Source organism: Priapulus caudatus, unplaced genomic scaffold (assembly GCF_000485595.1).
Source record: "Priapulus caudatus unplaced genomic scaffold, Priapulus_caudatus-5.0.1 Scaffold50, whole genome shotgun sequence".
Taxonomy (NCBI): Eukaryota; Metazoa; Priapulida; class Priapulimorpha; order Priapulimorphida; family Priapulidae; genus Priapulus; species Priapulus caudatus.
In genome coordinates, this window is record NW_014577111.1 from 36497 (window position 1) to 48999 (window position 12503).

The 12503-nt window shown below is 46.9% G+C and overlaps 1 protein-coding gene across 1 annotated transcript in view; it reads right to left on the reverse strand.

The window, feature by feature from the left end:
* The window catches only part of LOC106820852 (proteasome-associated protein ECM29 homolog), a 33634-nt gene that overhangs the window by 10963 nt on the left and 10168 nt on the right, over positions 1-12503 (reverse strand). Inside the window, exons 18-33 of the mRNA XM_014825444.1 lie at positions 9286-9377; positions 8791-8928; positions 7942-8068; positions 7311-7498; positions 6781-6882; positions 6546-6662; positions 6127-6222; positions 5579-5693; positions 4667-4781; positions 4041-4109; positions 3520-3640; positions 3030-3200; positions 2705-2784; positions 2302-2455; positions 1726-1847; positions 820-982 (exon numbers count right to left, since the gene is read on the reverse strand). Coding sequence (XP_014680930.1) covers positions 820-982; positions 1726-1847; positions 2302-2455; positions 2705-2784; positions 3030-3200; positions 3520-3640; positions 4041-4109; positions 4667-4781; positions 5579-5693; positions 6127-6222; positions 6546-6662; positions 6781-6882; positions 7311-7498; positions 7942-8068; positions 8791-8928; positions 9286-9377 — 1970 coding nt within the window. The remainder of the gene's footprint in view (positions 1-819; positions 983-1725; positions 1848-2301; positions 2456-2704; positions 2785-3029; positions 3201-3519; positions 3641-4040; positions 4110-4666; positions 4782-5578; positions 5694-6126; positions 6223-6545; positions 6663-6780; positions 6883-7310; positions 7499-7941; positions 8069-8790; positions 8929-9285; positions 9378-12503) is intronic.

A 12503-nucleotide genomic window follows, 5' to 3' on the forward strand; every position in this document is an offset into this window, starting at 1 on the left:
CGCCACGCACGCACGCACGCACGCCACGCACACACATGCACACATAATATGACATAACGTGCCGTGCTATGCATGCATGCATAAGCATATTGCACATCAGCATGACACATGTATGATGCACATGCACGATCAGCATTGCCACATGCTATAAAGCACATGCACATCAGCCATGCCACATGTATATGCCACATGCCACATCAGCATCGCACATGTATATTGGCACATGCCACATCAGCATGCCACCAGGTATTAAGCACATGCACATCAGCATCCACATGGTAATAAGCACCATTGCCCACATCAGCATTGCCACATTATAAGCAATGGCACATTCAGCGATGACACATGTATATGTACTATGCACATCAGCACTGCCACCATGTATATGCCACATGCACAATCAGCGATGCATGCACATCAGCATAGCACTGCCACAGCATAATGCACATGCATGCATAAAGTATGTGTGCGTTGCTGCCACACCGCGAATGCATACGCGCACACACACCTCCCGCTCAACACCACGCACGACACACAACACGCACACACACACACGCACGCACGCCCCACCAACACACACAACACACACGCACACACAACACACACCACACACACATGCACCACACACACAAATGCGCACACACACACACGCACGCACAACAAACACCACACGCTGCGCAGCCGCCGTGCACATGCACGCACGTACGCACACACACACGCATGACCACACACACAACACGCACACACGCACACACACACACACGCACACACGCACGCACACACGCACACACGCATGCACACACACTCCCCCTCACACACCTTGTCCAGCGTCTCCTGGCTCTGCGCGGCGTGCAGACTCAGGTAGTTGAGCATCTGCGGCTCGAGTTCGCTGAGAGCTTCCAGCAGCGCGGCGACGAGCACGGCTATGTGTGGCTTCAGTAGTGGTCCCGCGTTCTTACTCAGCTTCACCAGCGTCTGCAGGCTGCAGCAAACACATGACACAAAGTGGGGCTGATAAGTATGTATAAGATGTAAAGCGAAAGCTCTTATATGCCATACGATCTGTAGGACTATAAGATGTTAGTGTGCTAACACTGTGGGCAGCAGACTTGAGTGTGCTAACCGCAGACCGTGCGTGCTTTGCCACAAGAAATGAATGTAGGACGAGTGAATGGATGGAGGATGAGTTTAGCTACGACCCTAGATTCAAATATTATAAAAACCTAAGTATCAGTCACTACACCCATCAGCATGCAGCTGCAGGACACACAGAGAGAAGCACTAACAACCCTGGTAACAGATGCAGGTGTTGTCCCCATCCCTACGCAGAAGCAATGCCATCTGCCCACGGTCGACTGAACAGAATGCATATTGCACCTGGCTTTGCAGCCTTTTCCCCCAACCCAGGACAAACAATTTAGCTGCAACCTGGATATGATGAATATGAAAAAACGAGTCAAAGCATTACTAGTAGTAGTTACTAACTACTAACTACTACTATGTCCTACTAATATCTAAAGTTAGTAGTAAGCTTCGTTAGCATTACATTGCCCAACTTGGACTATATAAACGATATAAAGTATCACTAACTACACCCGTGAAGAAGAAGAATTCTTCTTCTCACTAAATGTCTCTAGCGATGACAGGCCCCCCCCCCATGTTATTGGGATGCTGATGCTGCGAGGATGGGTGCTCGGGCGAGAGCTCGTTACGTCTCGTGATTACCTGAAGCTTCTGATCTCTGCGACGCTGCTTCCGACTCCATCACTCAGCAACACAGGCAGCAGCTGTCGCATCGCGTCGCCTCCCACCTTGCCGTAGTTTGGATCGCAAATCTTCACGCAGCACTGGGCGAGGGCAAAAGCACGATTACACACGCGCTACACACACGTTACGTAGCACACGCTAGTTAAGTAAAGATAAGCAGCAATCCATCGCCACTATAATGACCATTATTATCATTTTAATTACGTCATTATATAATTATAATTATATAGACTCGTAACAGCGTAAATATGTACACAAGCTATCAATGTGTAACGTATATGAAGTAATTTTAACTGGGTGCAAGGACAGTTGTAGACTAAATGGTATATATTTACACCGGTGGTCCATATTTATATGATTTTCAATAGTGAGTATTTTATACATTCTCCTTAATCATCATCTCTACAATATCATATCTCATCGCTTTTCTGCTGGTATATTTTCCGTTGGTTTAAGGGTTAGTAGGCGCCCCCCCCCGGCTCCCACCCCTCCGAGCATGCACGATGCGGCCTGCTGCCAGTAGGGGGCGCTGACCTTGCTAAGGGTGCGCAGTACAATGTCGGCAGCATTGCGAACGCTCTCCTTGATGTCGTCTCTCACGCGAAGCAGCGTCTGCCACAGCGTCGGAAGCTCCGGTATGACGTCATCCAGGGGGCGCCCCCGTAGCAGATCGTTCAGCGCTAGGCAACTACGAGACATGCAGAGGTCACGGAGAGGGAGTCAGAGGTCATGTGGGTCATCAATGTCAATTACAGGTTAGATAACAGATCTATTCAAATACGGCATGATTCACTGACTGGCATATCATGAAACAATACTAATTATTGACTGATAGTATCAATTGAATATAAATTCTACATTAATAATATATAATTCCCAATTTAATTTTCAGTATAATAAGCTTTTAAACATGTCGGTAGTTTTGTACATCATATACCTGGATTCCCTGATTCGCCACATGCTGCTCGTGAGGTTAGATATTAGATCCTGCAGGATATCCTTCATGTACAAATCCACCTGCGATAAAGAGTCTCAAAATTAAGCAATTTTTAGATTTGATGTCAAAATCAAACTTCCGATATCATTTCATTTATTTTTTGCCTTCAGATGAACATGCAAGTCCCTGCCGCACAAACCTGCTTAAGAAAACCTGTGCCAATGACTATGCCAAGAACTAATACACTCCCTGCTGAATAAACAAAGGTTTCTGCACACATCGCAGAACGTACGTTACGTCTCCTCATTCTTTCCTGACTACTTACCATTTTCTTGCTGTCGGCGACCAGTGCGTTCCACACGCTCGTCATCGCCTGCTGTATCTTCGCATTGGGATCGTACTGGTAGCGATACAGCCGCGGGATGATCTTGGGGAGATGTGGTTCGAGCTGATCGCGCGCCTGCGTCGCGATGACAGTGAACCCAAACGCAGCGCCCTGTGAAACCACGGGGAGAAAGATGACGGGCACTGTGCGGCGAGCGGCAACCGCGCAGCGTCGCTCAAAACAGGCGTCGGTTGACAAGCGCGCATTCACAATGGCGCAACGACGCGGCTAGTCGCCTCGCAAATACAGTGCACTCGCAAATATAGACACTTGGCAAAAAAAAATACCAGTGTGATTTTCAAGTTTTTCGCATTATTATTCGTAGTGGTGTTATTAATTAATTATTCATTAATCAATTAATTAGTGGCAAGGGTAACGGGCCGTAAATGACGCTGTAAGTTCACCGTGGCAGAAACTTCGTAAGTCGTACCTTTTTAGAGTTCCACATGGCGTGGTGGTTGGCGAGATGCATGAATTTGTACACTAGGTCGGGTTGGTTGAGGTCGGATGCTAGGCTGCATAGTTCTTTGTATGTAGTCAGACTACCAGACCTGCGTAGTGTATTATATTCATTACAAGATTCTAGTGTTTCCTTACACTGCTTGTCTACTTATTCATATATAATACCAGAACACATTTTTGATGAGTAAATTACCTCATATAGTGTATAATGAGTAACATTAGCAATAATATTTTACAATCATTTTACATGCAAACTATAAATTTAAAATGTAAAGTAAGAACCCCTAAAACGTTTCATGTTTTCCTAAAATCCTATGTACAAAAGGGTAGACCTTTTGGTCCAAGCAAATTCGACAGGTGTGTGCATCAGAATTTTTTTAGAAAAAATGGTATACTAAATAATTGATATGATATTATATGATAAATTCACGAAATTTCTAACGTTAACTGTTAAACAGTTTCTTCGTGAGAACAGATCCCAATACTTACCCGCCAGGTGCCTTTCCCAGAGTTCCTGGTTCAAAAATCTTGGTGTTATCTGTCACCTCAGTTTTCTTCCTGTATTGCAGCCATGTTAGAGAACTCAGTGAGACGAATCTAACCACACAACGATTCAGTATCACTATGAAAATGAAAGTATGTTTTATGGACAAAAAGCATGCACAACTTAGGATGGCTAGGGATTCAATTAGCAATTTCGCAGTAAAAGCCAGGAACAGCTACAGACACTTGATTAATTAATATGAATTAATTAACACCAAATAATAACTATTTGGATGGAGTAGACATAACTTTGTCTAAATACATATTCACCCACTATTTCACCCACACGGGACCTAACGTGTCTGGGTGTAAGACTAAGAGTAATACAGCGATAAAAATAAAAATAATATCAATAGTAATAACAATAATAATATCAACATCAATGACAACAACACCAACAACAACAACAACAACAACAACAACAACAACAACAACAACAACAACAACAAGTAAGTATTTATACAAGTAAGTACAATAATACAACTAAATAACATAACAAAACAGCAACAATAATAATTCGCACACGCGCACGCATCACACGCCTCGTCACGTGTCTGCGCTTGCCCTCTCACCTGCGGCCGGTCATCAGTGTGTCCAGTAGCAGGTCCACCAGCTGTTTCTTTGCCTCCTCCCCGCCTCGCTCGTACACCAGGCCAAGACCTTTACTCGCCACGTCCTGCGTCAGCTCTGCAAACGCAAGCCAGAGTCAGGAGATCTCACCGTACGTCGAACGTTCCACGCGAGGCCGCGGCGCAACGCACAGAGCACAGCTTTGCAGCAACGAGTAATAAGGTAAGGAACGAGAAATAAAGTAATTAATTTCATTCTGTCACACGCAATCAGTCTCACGTGCCCTCAATGACTGTCACGTGCAAGCAATCTGGATTTCTGAATTCAACCACAGGTGGGATGAGAAACGCCGCTTTTGACTTTCTGATTTTTTCTCCGATTCGACTTTTAGCAGTGTCTTAGGCTGTTCTGTTATCAAAGCAATTTGATTCTATGCTCGAGTACAAATAACCGCTGGTGTTTTATTATTAACTAATTATTGCCTTTCCTATTAATTAGCAATGTGTAATGTACCAAAATAACAACACCAGGGGCCCATTATCAGAACCATCGTAAAACTTAAAGCTATGTTAATGTTAATGCTAACGTTAAAACCAATTTTTCTTTCTGACAACGGGCCCCAAGAGTAGAAATGTTATTAATACAGGGCACATGTCAGCTCCACTTCAATCGACAATGTCAGGGCACCATGCTAAGTTGGACGGACGGCTCTCGCCATAGTGACATCTAGACCCTTGGTGATTCCGCAAGTAGAGAGCAATTACGACGGTGGAGGAGGAGGAGGAGGAGAGGAGGAGGAGGAAGAGGAGAGGAGGAGAAGGAGGAGGAAGGAGAGGAGGATAGGAGGAGAAGGAGGAGAGGAGGAGGAGGAGGAGAGGAGGAGGAGGAGGAGGAGGAGGAGGTAGGCAACCCACCGTCGGTGTCTGCGAGCATGTTGATGAATGACGTCTGTATGTCGATGAGGCGTGCTGTCACTGCCTCGTGTTCCGCAGCTTTACTCACCAGCGTCAGCAACCACACACACGCCGCCTGCAACGTTACAACCAGCAAACATGTTAATACAATATCGCAACATTACAGCAACCACACACACGCCGCCTGCAACGTTACAACCAGCAAACAATAAACTCCACTATAGGATAAAGTACAACCCTGCAACCTTTCAAAAACCAGCTTTAAAATAAACTAGAAAATATCAAAACACTGTAACATTACAAAGCCCAGCATTAAAATCCACTAGGAAACATTATAACTCCGAAAAGTCACAACAGCCAGCATAAGAATACAATCAACAACAAAAACACGAAAAATGCAATACAAGTCATAATAAATTATTTCTTAGATAAAAGTTTTTTTACTACATCTCAACACGGCAACAACACGGCAACAACACTCCCCGCCTTTTCTCTCTCCTTGCCTCTCCTTCTCCCCATCTCCCCCTTCCTCTCCTATGATGCTTTACCTGTCGGGTGATAGCATTGCTCTTTCCTCCTAGCTTCTCTAGCAGCTGATCTAGCAGCCAGGACACGTGATCATCACCCTTCTCAGATAGATTCTCCTGTATAAAACATTGTTGATGTTATTCACGCAGGATCTATAACGTCACACTTTAACACTGTAATATGGAATAATATTATCAATTTTTTTCTCTTATCAAAATAACTATACTGATTTAGTGTTTATCTGTCTATCTGTCTCTCTCTTTCTCTCTTTCTCGCTCCCCTTCTTTCTTTTATCGACTTTGAATTCTCTCTCCCTATCTCTATCTCACTCTCACTCTCACCATCTCTCTCTCGGTCTCTCTCCTCTCTCTGTCTCTCTCTTTCTCTCTCTACCTATCTCCCTCTTAATAGACAGCAGCAGTAGAAGTCAGGCTCTAACCTTGAGGAAATCTTTCTCGGACTGCACCCACATGTCACGCCGTGCTGCGGACTTCCTTCCTAGAGCAGCAGAGACGAGGGCATCTCCGCAGGCAAAGTTTAGATCTATCTGGTGTGGCTGTCGCACGATAAAAAACCAGTTACCCCAAACAGAAATGCGAATGCCTCAAAATAAATCATTTAGGAAATAATCATTGGCCTCAAACTAAATAGGCATCGGAAAAAATTATTAATACCTGTGGTGAACTGAGAAGTTTTTCTAGAATATGGCGTTTCCACGGGAACGTATCATCAGCAACACACAAATTTGCTAGAGTCTGCATTGCCTTTTCTTTCACCTGCCACAGAAATTAATGACAGTTAGATTATCCATCATGACATCCTTACAATGAAAAACTTTACAAAAATTCTATACGTGTGCAGTTTTATTATTGCTCATGTGTAGTCCGGCTTACAGTCCTTACTGATTAATGCAATACATCGAATTAAATTTGTGACAGAACAAAGTTGAAAATAATGTCAACATTTCAGATATTACAATCACCTCATTTCGATCAATATTTTTGCTCACCACTTAGTGCGCAGAGGGAAATACTACAATAAGTGAAAGACAGCTAAAGTATCCATCCAGAAACTGGCAAATGAGCAAGGCACTACATTAGTAAAACACACTATAGAAACCACATCCGTGTCTAATCAGCAAACAGACAATCGGGCGGGAACGATGCGTGTGTAGGGCGGGTACAGAGAGCGGCGTTTCACGTACGCTGTTGGGTTCCTGAGAGCTGGACATTTTCTTGAGCAGCGTGTTGACAATGCAGGCCTTTGTCATCTCCTTGCTCTCTGTCTCTAGCTCACCGCTGGGCAGCGGCAGCGGCATGTTGCGAGCGATCTCCCCGATAGCGGAGCAGGCTCCCACGCTCAGCACTGCGTTAGTGCTGCTGAGAAACGCCGCTGCAAGCAAGCAAGCATGATGATGGCGGGTGATTACTGACGCTGATCAAAGCAGATAGAGGGAAGAGCGGTTATAGATACTGATCGAAATGGATGAACTTAAGTGAAAACACAGATGACAAGTTACACATGCTGATCAAAGGTAATTGATGGAAGAGCGGTTACAGATGCTAATCGAAGCAAATAGGCAGAAGAGAAATTACAGATGCTGATGGAAGTGGAAACACGGAAGAGCAAAGAGGGAATATCTCTAAGGTATTCTAACCCCCCTTCATGGCGATGATTTCTGCACAGATTTAAAAAGCCTTTGCGAGTACAAAAAACTGCTGAGTGACGTGACACTGACAATTCCAGTACTGAGCTGTATATGTTGCGACTGAGAGCTGTATATGTAGAGTGAGAGCAGTAGATATAGAAGTATAGTATAGTGAGGCAACACTCACCTACAGCTCTCACGGCAGTGCTGGCATAATTAGGAGGCGACTGCTGCTGCTCTTCGGTACTGTTCCGCAGCCTCCGCGATAACGTGAAGCTCAATGCTAGCATCGCTCCGTGCTGAACCTCCTGTGTCTGTCAACGACACGTAACGAACAACACGTAATGCACGACACGTAACGAACAACATGTAACAAGCGACACGTAACGAGTATGATGCGTGATATGTGTTTGATGCACGACACGTGTGGTTAATGCATCTGTGTGAGGCCTGATGCAGTGTATGGTGTGTGATATATTACAGATACCTGTTACAACGTGGAGACGGTGCCTACCTTGTTAATTAATTATTTGTATGTTACAGGTAACTGCTGATGGGGCAATGGCTCCTACTTTGTTAATTACTTAGTTGGTTGTATATTACAGGTATTTGCTATGATGGAGAGACAGGCCCTACCTTGTTAATCAATTAGTTAGTTGTATATTACCGGTATCTGCTACGATGAGGACAGAGCCCCTACCTTGTTAATTAATTAGTTAGTTGTATATTACAGGTATCTACTACCATGGGGAGACAGCCCCTACCTTGTTAATTAATTAGTTAGTTATATCTTACAGGTATCTGCTACCATGGGGAGACAGCCACAGCCCCTACCTTGTTAATTAATTAGTTAGTTATATCTTACAGTATCTTGACAGGTATTACTACCATGGGGGACAGCCCCAACCTGCGGTTAATTAATTAGTTAGTTATACTTTACAGTAATCATCTACCAGTGGGAGAGCAGCCCACCTGTAATTAATTAGTTAGTTATCATCCTTACAGCTTATCTGCTTACTATGGGCAGACAGCCTACCTTGTCCGTTGACGTGTTTCGGTTTACCTCTGCACGACTTGCGGTGAATGTCGCACATGAAGCCGTTGCCAGGAGGAAGAACAGAACAGAGTGGACGGATTCGTAGCAGCCTCCGCACATTCTGATCTCAGTCCAGGTCTTAGTCCATACATGAAGTAGCTGAGGATGAGAGTATAGGAGAGGGAGGCAGTGGGCTGGTATAGAAGGAACTTACTGTATGGAGGGGGCTGACACAAATATAGCGCAGCAGGAAGTTACCGACACATTGCATCGCAATGGCACACACGCACCAATGCCATGCACCACGACACGAACGCGCAGACACACACAGGACACCAGTCATGCACACACGCCAGCACAGCATACGCACCACACACGCACGCGAATGCGACCGACGCACGCACGGCATGCACCACACACACGCACACCGAGCATGAGCGGAGACGCCGGGGGACGCAGCGACAACGCACAACACACGCACACAACTACCTCTACCTGCTCAGCTTTGAGACTGTCCACAAACTTTGGTGCGAGTAGATCGGCAGCCACGGCTACAATCTCCAGCAGACACCACATCACCGAGTAAACTGCAACAGCAACACAGCAAAGCACGCTCAGCCATCGTGAATACCCTGTTAGCCAACGCCGCGGCTGCAACGTCGAGCTACGATCATCGCGGTAATGCTGCGAAGGGTGTAGCAGCACTACGATGTAGCCAATATAACCAAGTCCTCTTCAACGAGATCACAGACGGATCATGCTTGCCGTACCCTGTACGTCAACACCGCGGCTGCAGCATCAGGCGAAATCATACGCAGTAAATGGCGCGCGAGGGTCTGCAGCCATAAGCTACAGCGAGAACAAGAACAAACCGCGGCTATCGTGACCCCCGACCATGAGTGACGTACCCTGTGTGCCAACGCTACACCTACAACGCTGACCTTCGATCATCGAGGTACGACTGTGCGGGGTACGACGAGGCAGGCACCATGGCCAGCACGGTGAGGGAGTGTATACACGGTAGTGGCGCAGTGGTAGCTGCATTTCGGCGTAGGTTCTGACCTAGCTGCACATGTGGGCAGACAGCGCGCAGAGGGTGCTAGCGACCTCCGAGGAGGCGGCGTGGTAACGCTGCGTGCGGTGTAGGGTCTACTACATCAGTGTAGTGTGGGCGCGGTAAAGCTGCTGCGTGTAGGTCTCTACTACTCATGTGGGACAATGCGTAGGTCACTACTCTGTGTGGCGCGGGGGAGAGACGAGCATGCGGTGTAGTACTACTAGAGTCAGTAGAGAGGAGCGAGTAGGCGAGTACGCTGCATGGGATGTAGGTTCTGACTACTACATGTGTTGGCGACGAGTGCGTAGCACGACCATGGTGATGCGTGGCAGGTGGCGAGGGGTCAAGCGAGTACATGAGATTAGGATTCCTACTGCAGTAACATGTATGGCGAGTTGCTGAGAGGTACGCGCGTGCCGGTGTAGGTTTCTAGATAGGTGCATGAGAGGAGTGGCGACAGGGATGGCGTAGGTCTAACGACTAGGCAAGTGAGAGCAGAGCGCGGGACGAGCTGAGCGGGCGCGGGCTACCGCTGCAGCGGCGCCTGAGTACAAGTCCTAGACGACTACAGATAGTGTAGGGGCCCAGGGGTAACGCTGCAAAAAGAAGGCGTTAGGGTCCTACTACTCTCATGTTGCGGCGAGCGCCGTAGTGTTCGGTCATGAGCTATGCGCCATGTTAGTTCTATCGTTTACCTCTCGGTCTGGTCACAGGAGCTGTAATAATTAATTGTTCAGGCATTAAAGGTGTGGCGGCAGCTATTTAGGTTAGAAGTAGGGGATCAAATTTATTACTAATACTAACGCCTCATGTTGGGGCGGGGTGCGGGCTACGACTGCATGCGATGTAGGGTCTATGCACTACTCATCTGCGTGGGCGGTGGCGGAGTTGCGGCATGCGGGTAGTGTGGTGCTACTACCTAACACTTCACATTATGACTCGTCGTCGAGTGCTAAGTTCATGAGCTTTCTCGGCCCGGCAGCAGCGTGCTGGATGAGAGACAGGTAATTTGGATACGTCATGACACTGATGCTGCTCCAGGCGCTTCGGACCACGACTCCGAGGCATGTGGGTCCCAGTCTGTTCGTGGCGACCGCCGGGGCAGCCGCTCTCCGTCCGGCACAGGAGACTCTTGGCTGTCACCAACGACCTCCGTGCAGGGTTCATAGGACTCGACCTGCTTCAGCTCTGTCCGACACGTAGCTCTAACTTTCCCGCTACCCTCAGAGTGAAGAGCGACTGTGGCAACGGAAGCGGAGGTGGTCGCGGCGTCTATATGTTGCTCCGTCGGATGCAAGACACAGGCGCGTATATTTATTTATATTATGGGCGTTCGGGGTAATTATCGACATGATAGATAGCACCTGCTTAGCAATATAGTATTTTGACATTCATAAATTGCCTCTGAAGGTTTGGCATTGCTCCAAAATTCAGAGTTTTGGGCAGGCTTGGAGGAACGACTCAGGAGGGCGCCATTGGTTTGCTTGTGTGATGCGAGTAGGTGTTTGGTACTAGGTTCCAGTCAACCCATTCACCGGCGATGGCCCTGCTGCTCCCCGGAAATCACGGAGACGAGAAGACTCCTCAGTGGGTCTTCACAGCAAAACTCAGCAAATGAACACGCTTTTCGCCTTCTCCCTTCTCCCTAGGAGTACCACCTCAGCGGATCTGACTCACAATTCTACATTCACCCGAGACATCCGGACGAGAAGTTGAAAGAGGATAGTCTTTTTCGTGATTGAAGTTCCAAATTGTTTGTTTGATTCTCGTGCGAGGGTGTACCGCAGAGGATCTAGCCCGCCCAGGTCTATATGCCGCTGTAAGCGTGCCACACGGTGATAGAGCGTAGCGTGGTCACTTGGGTGGCTTATAAATTTATAGGGGTGTACTTTGTTCAAATCAATTGGGTTGTGAATTGGTGGCCAATTGACGTTGCCGACAATGCTGGGTGTCTTGTTTGTTAAGTATGACGAGGTATCCCTTGTATTCGGTTGTTAGCAGACGATTAGACCCATTGGAGTAACTCATTCTTGCACTGTCAGGAACGATTCTCCAAGCATAGACCATGAAAAGTCAACATCGCAGCGAGAAATCACCGAGCAACCTGGGCACGGTTTGTCAAGAGAACAAAGTGTTGCTCGGTAGCAGATGTAGTGCTTAGCGATTATACTGCAGCACGCGAGCGTTGGTAGGCGAGGACACATGCGCAGGGTAAGAGCACGATCTACACACAAGAGGGAGAGAGAGCGATGAGACCGCCGCTCAGCCGACGTAACATTGCCTATATCCTACCAACGTAAACATCGACACCATCTCTGTCGTCATTGGAACGTCAGTCACCTCATCGTTAAACATTTGGAATGCAAAGATCTTGTCATTGTCCCGTCGTCATGGGCAATAGTCAAGGTCGCTCATCCGATTAAACATCCTACTCGCACAGTTATCACCAGCTTTAAAAAACTAGTGCAACCACTGCAAGAATGGCTTGCGAGTTGCGTCTACTAATATAAGTTTCGCGTGTTGACTACTCAGGCGTATAATTTACATAACAGAGGCTTAGAAGGCTAACAGCGCACTTTGCTCCATGATAAAAGATCAGAGGAAACTTCTGAGATTAAAACAACTCCTGTATCACGCAAGTTCTGGATAGAATTAA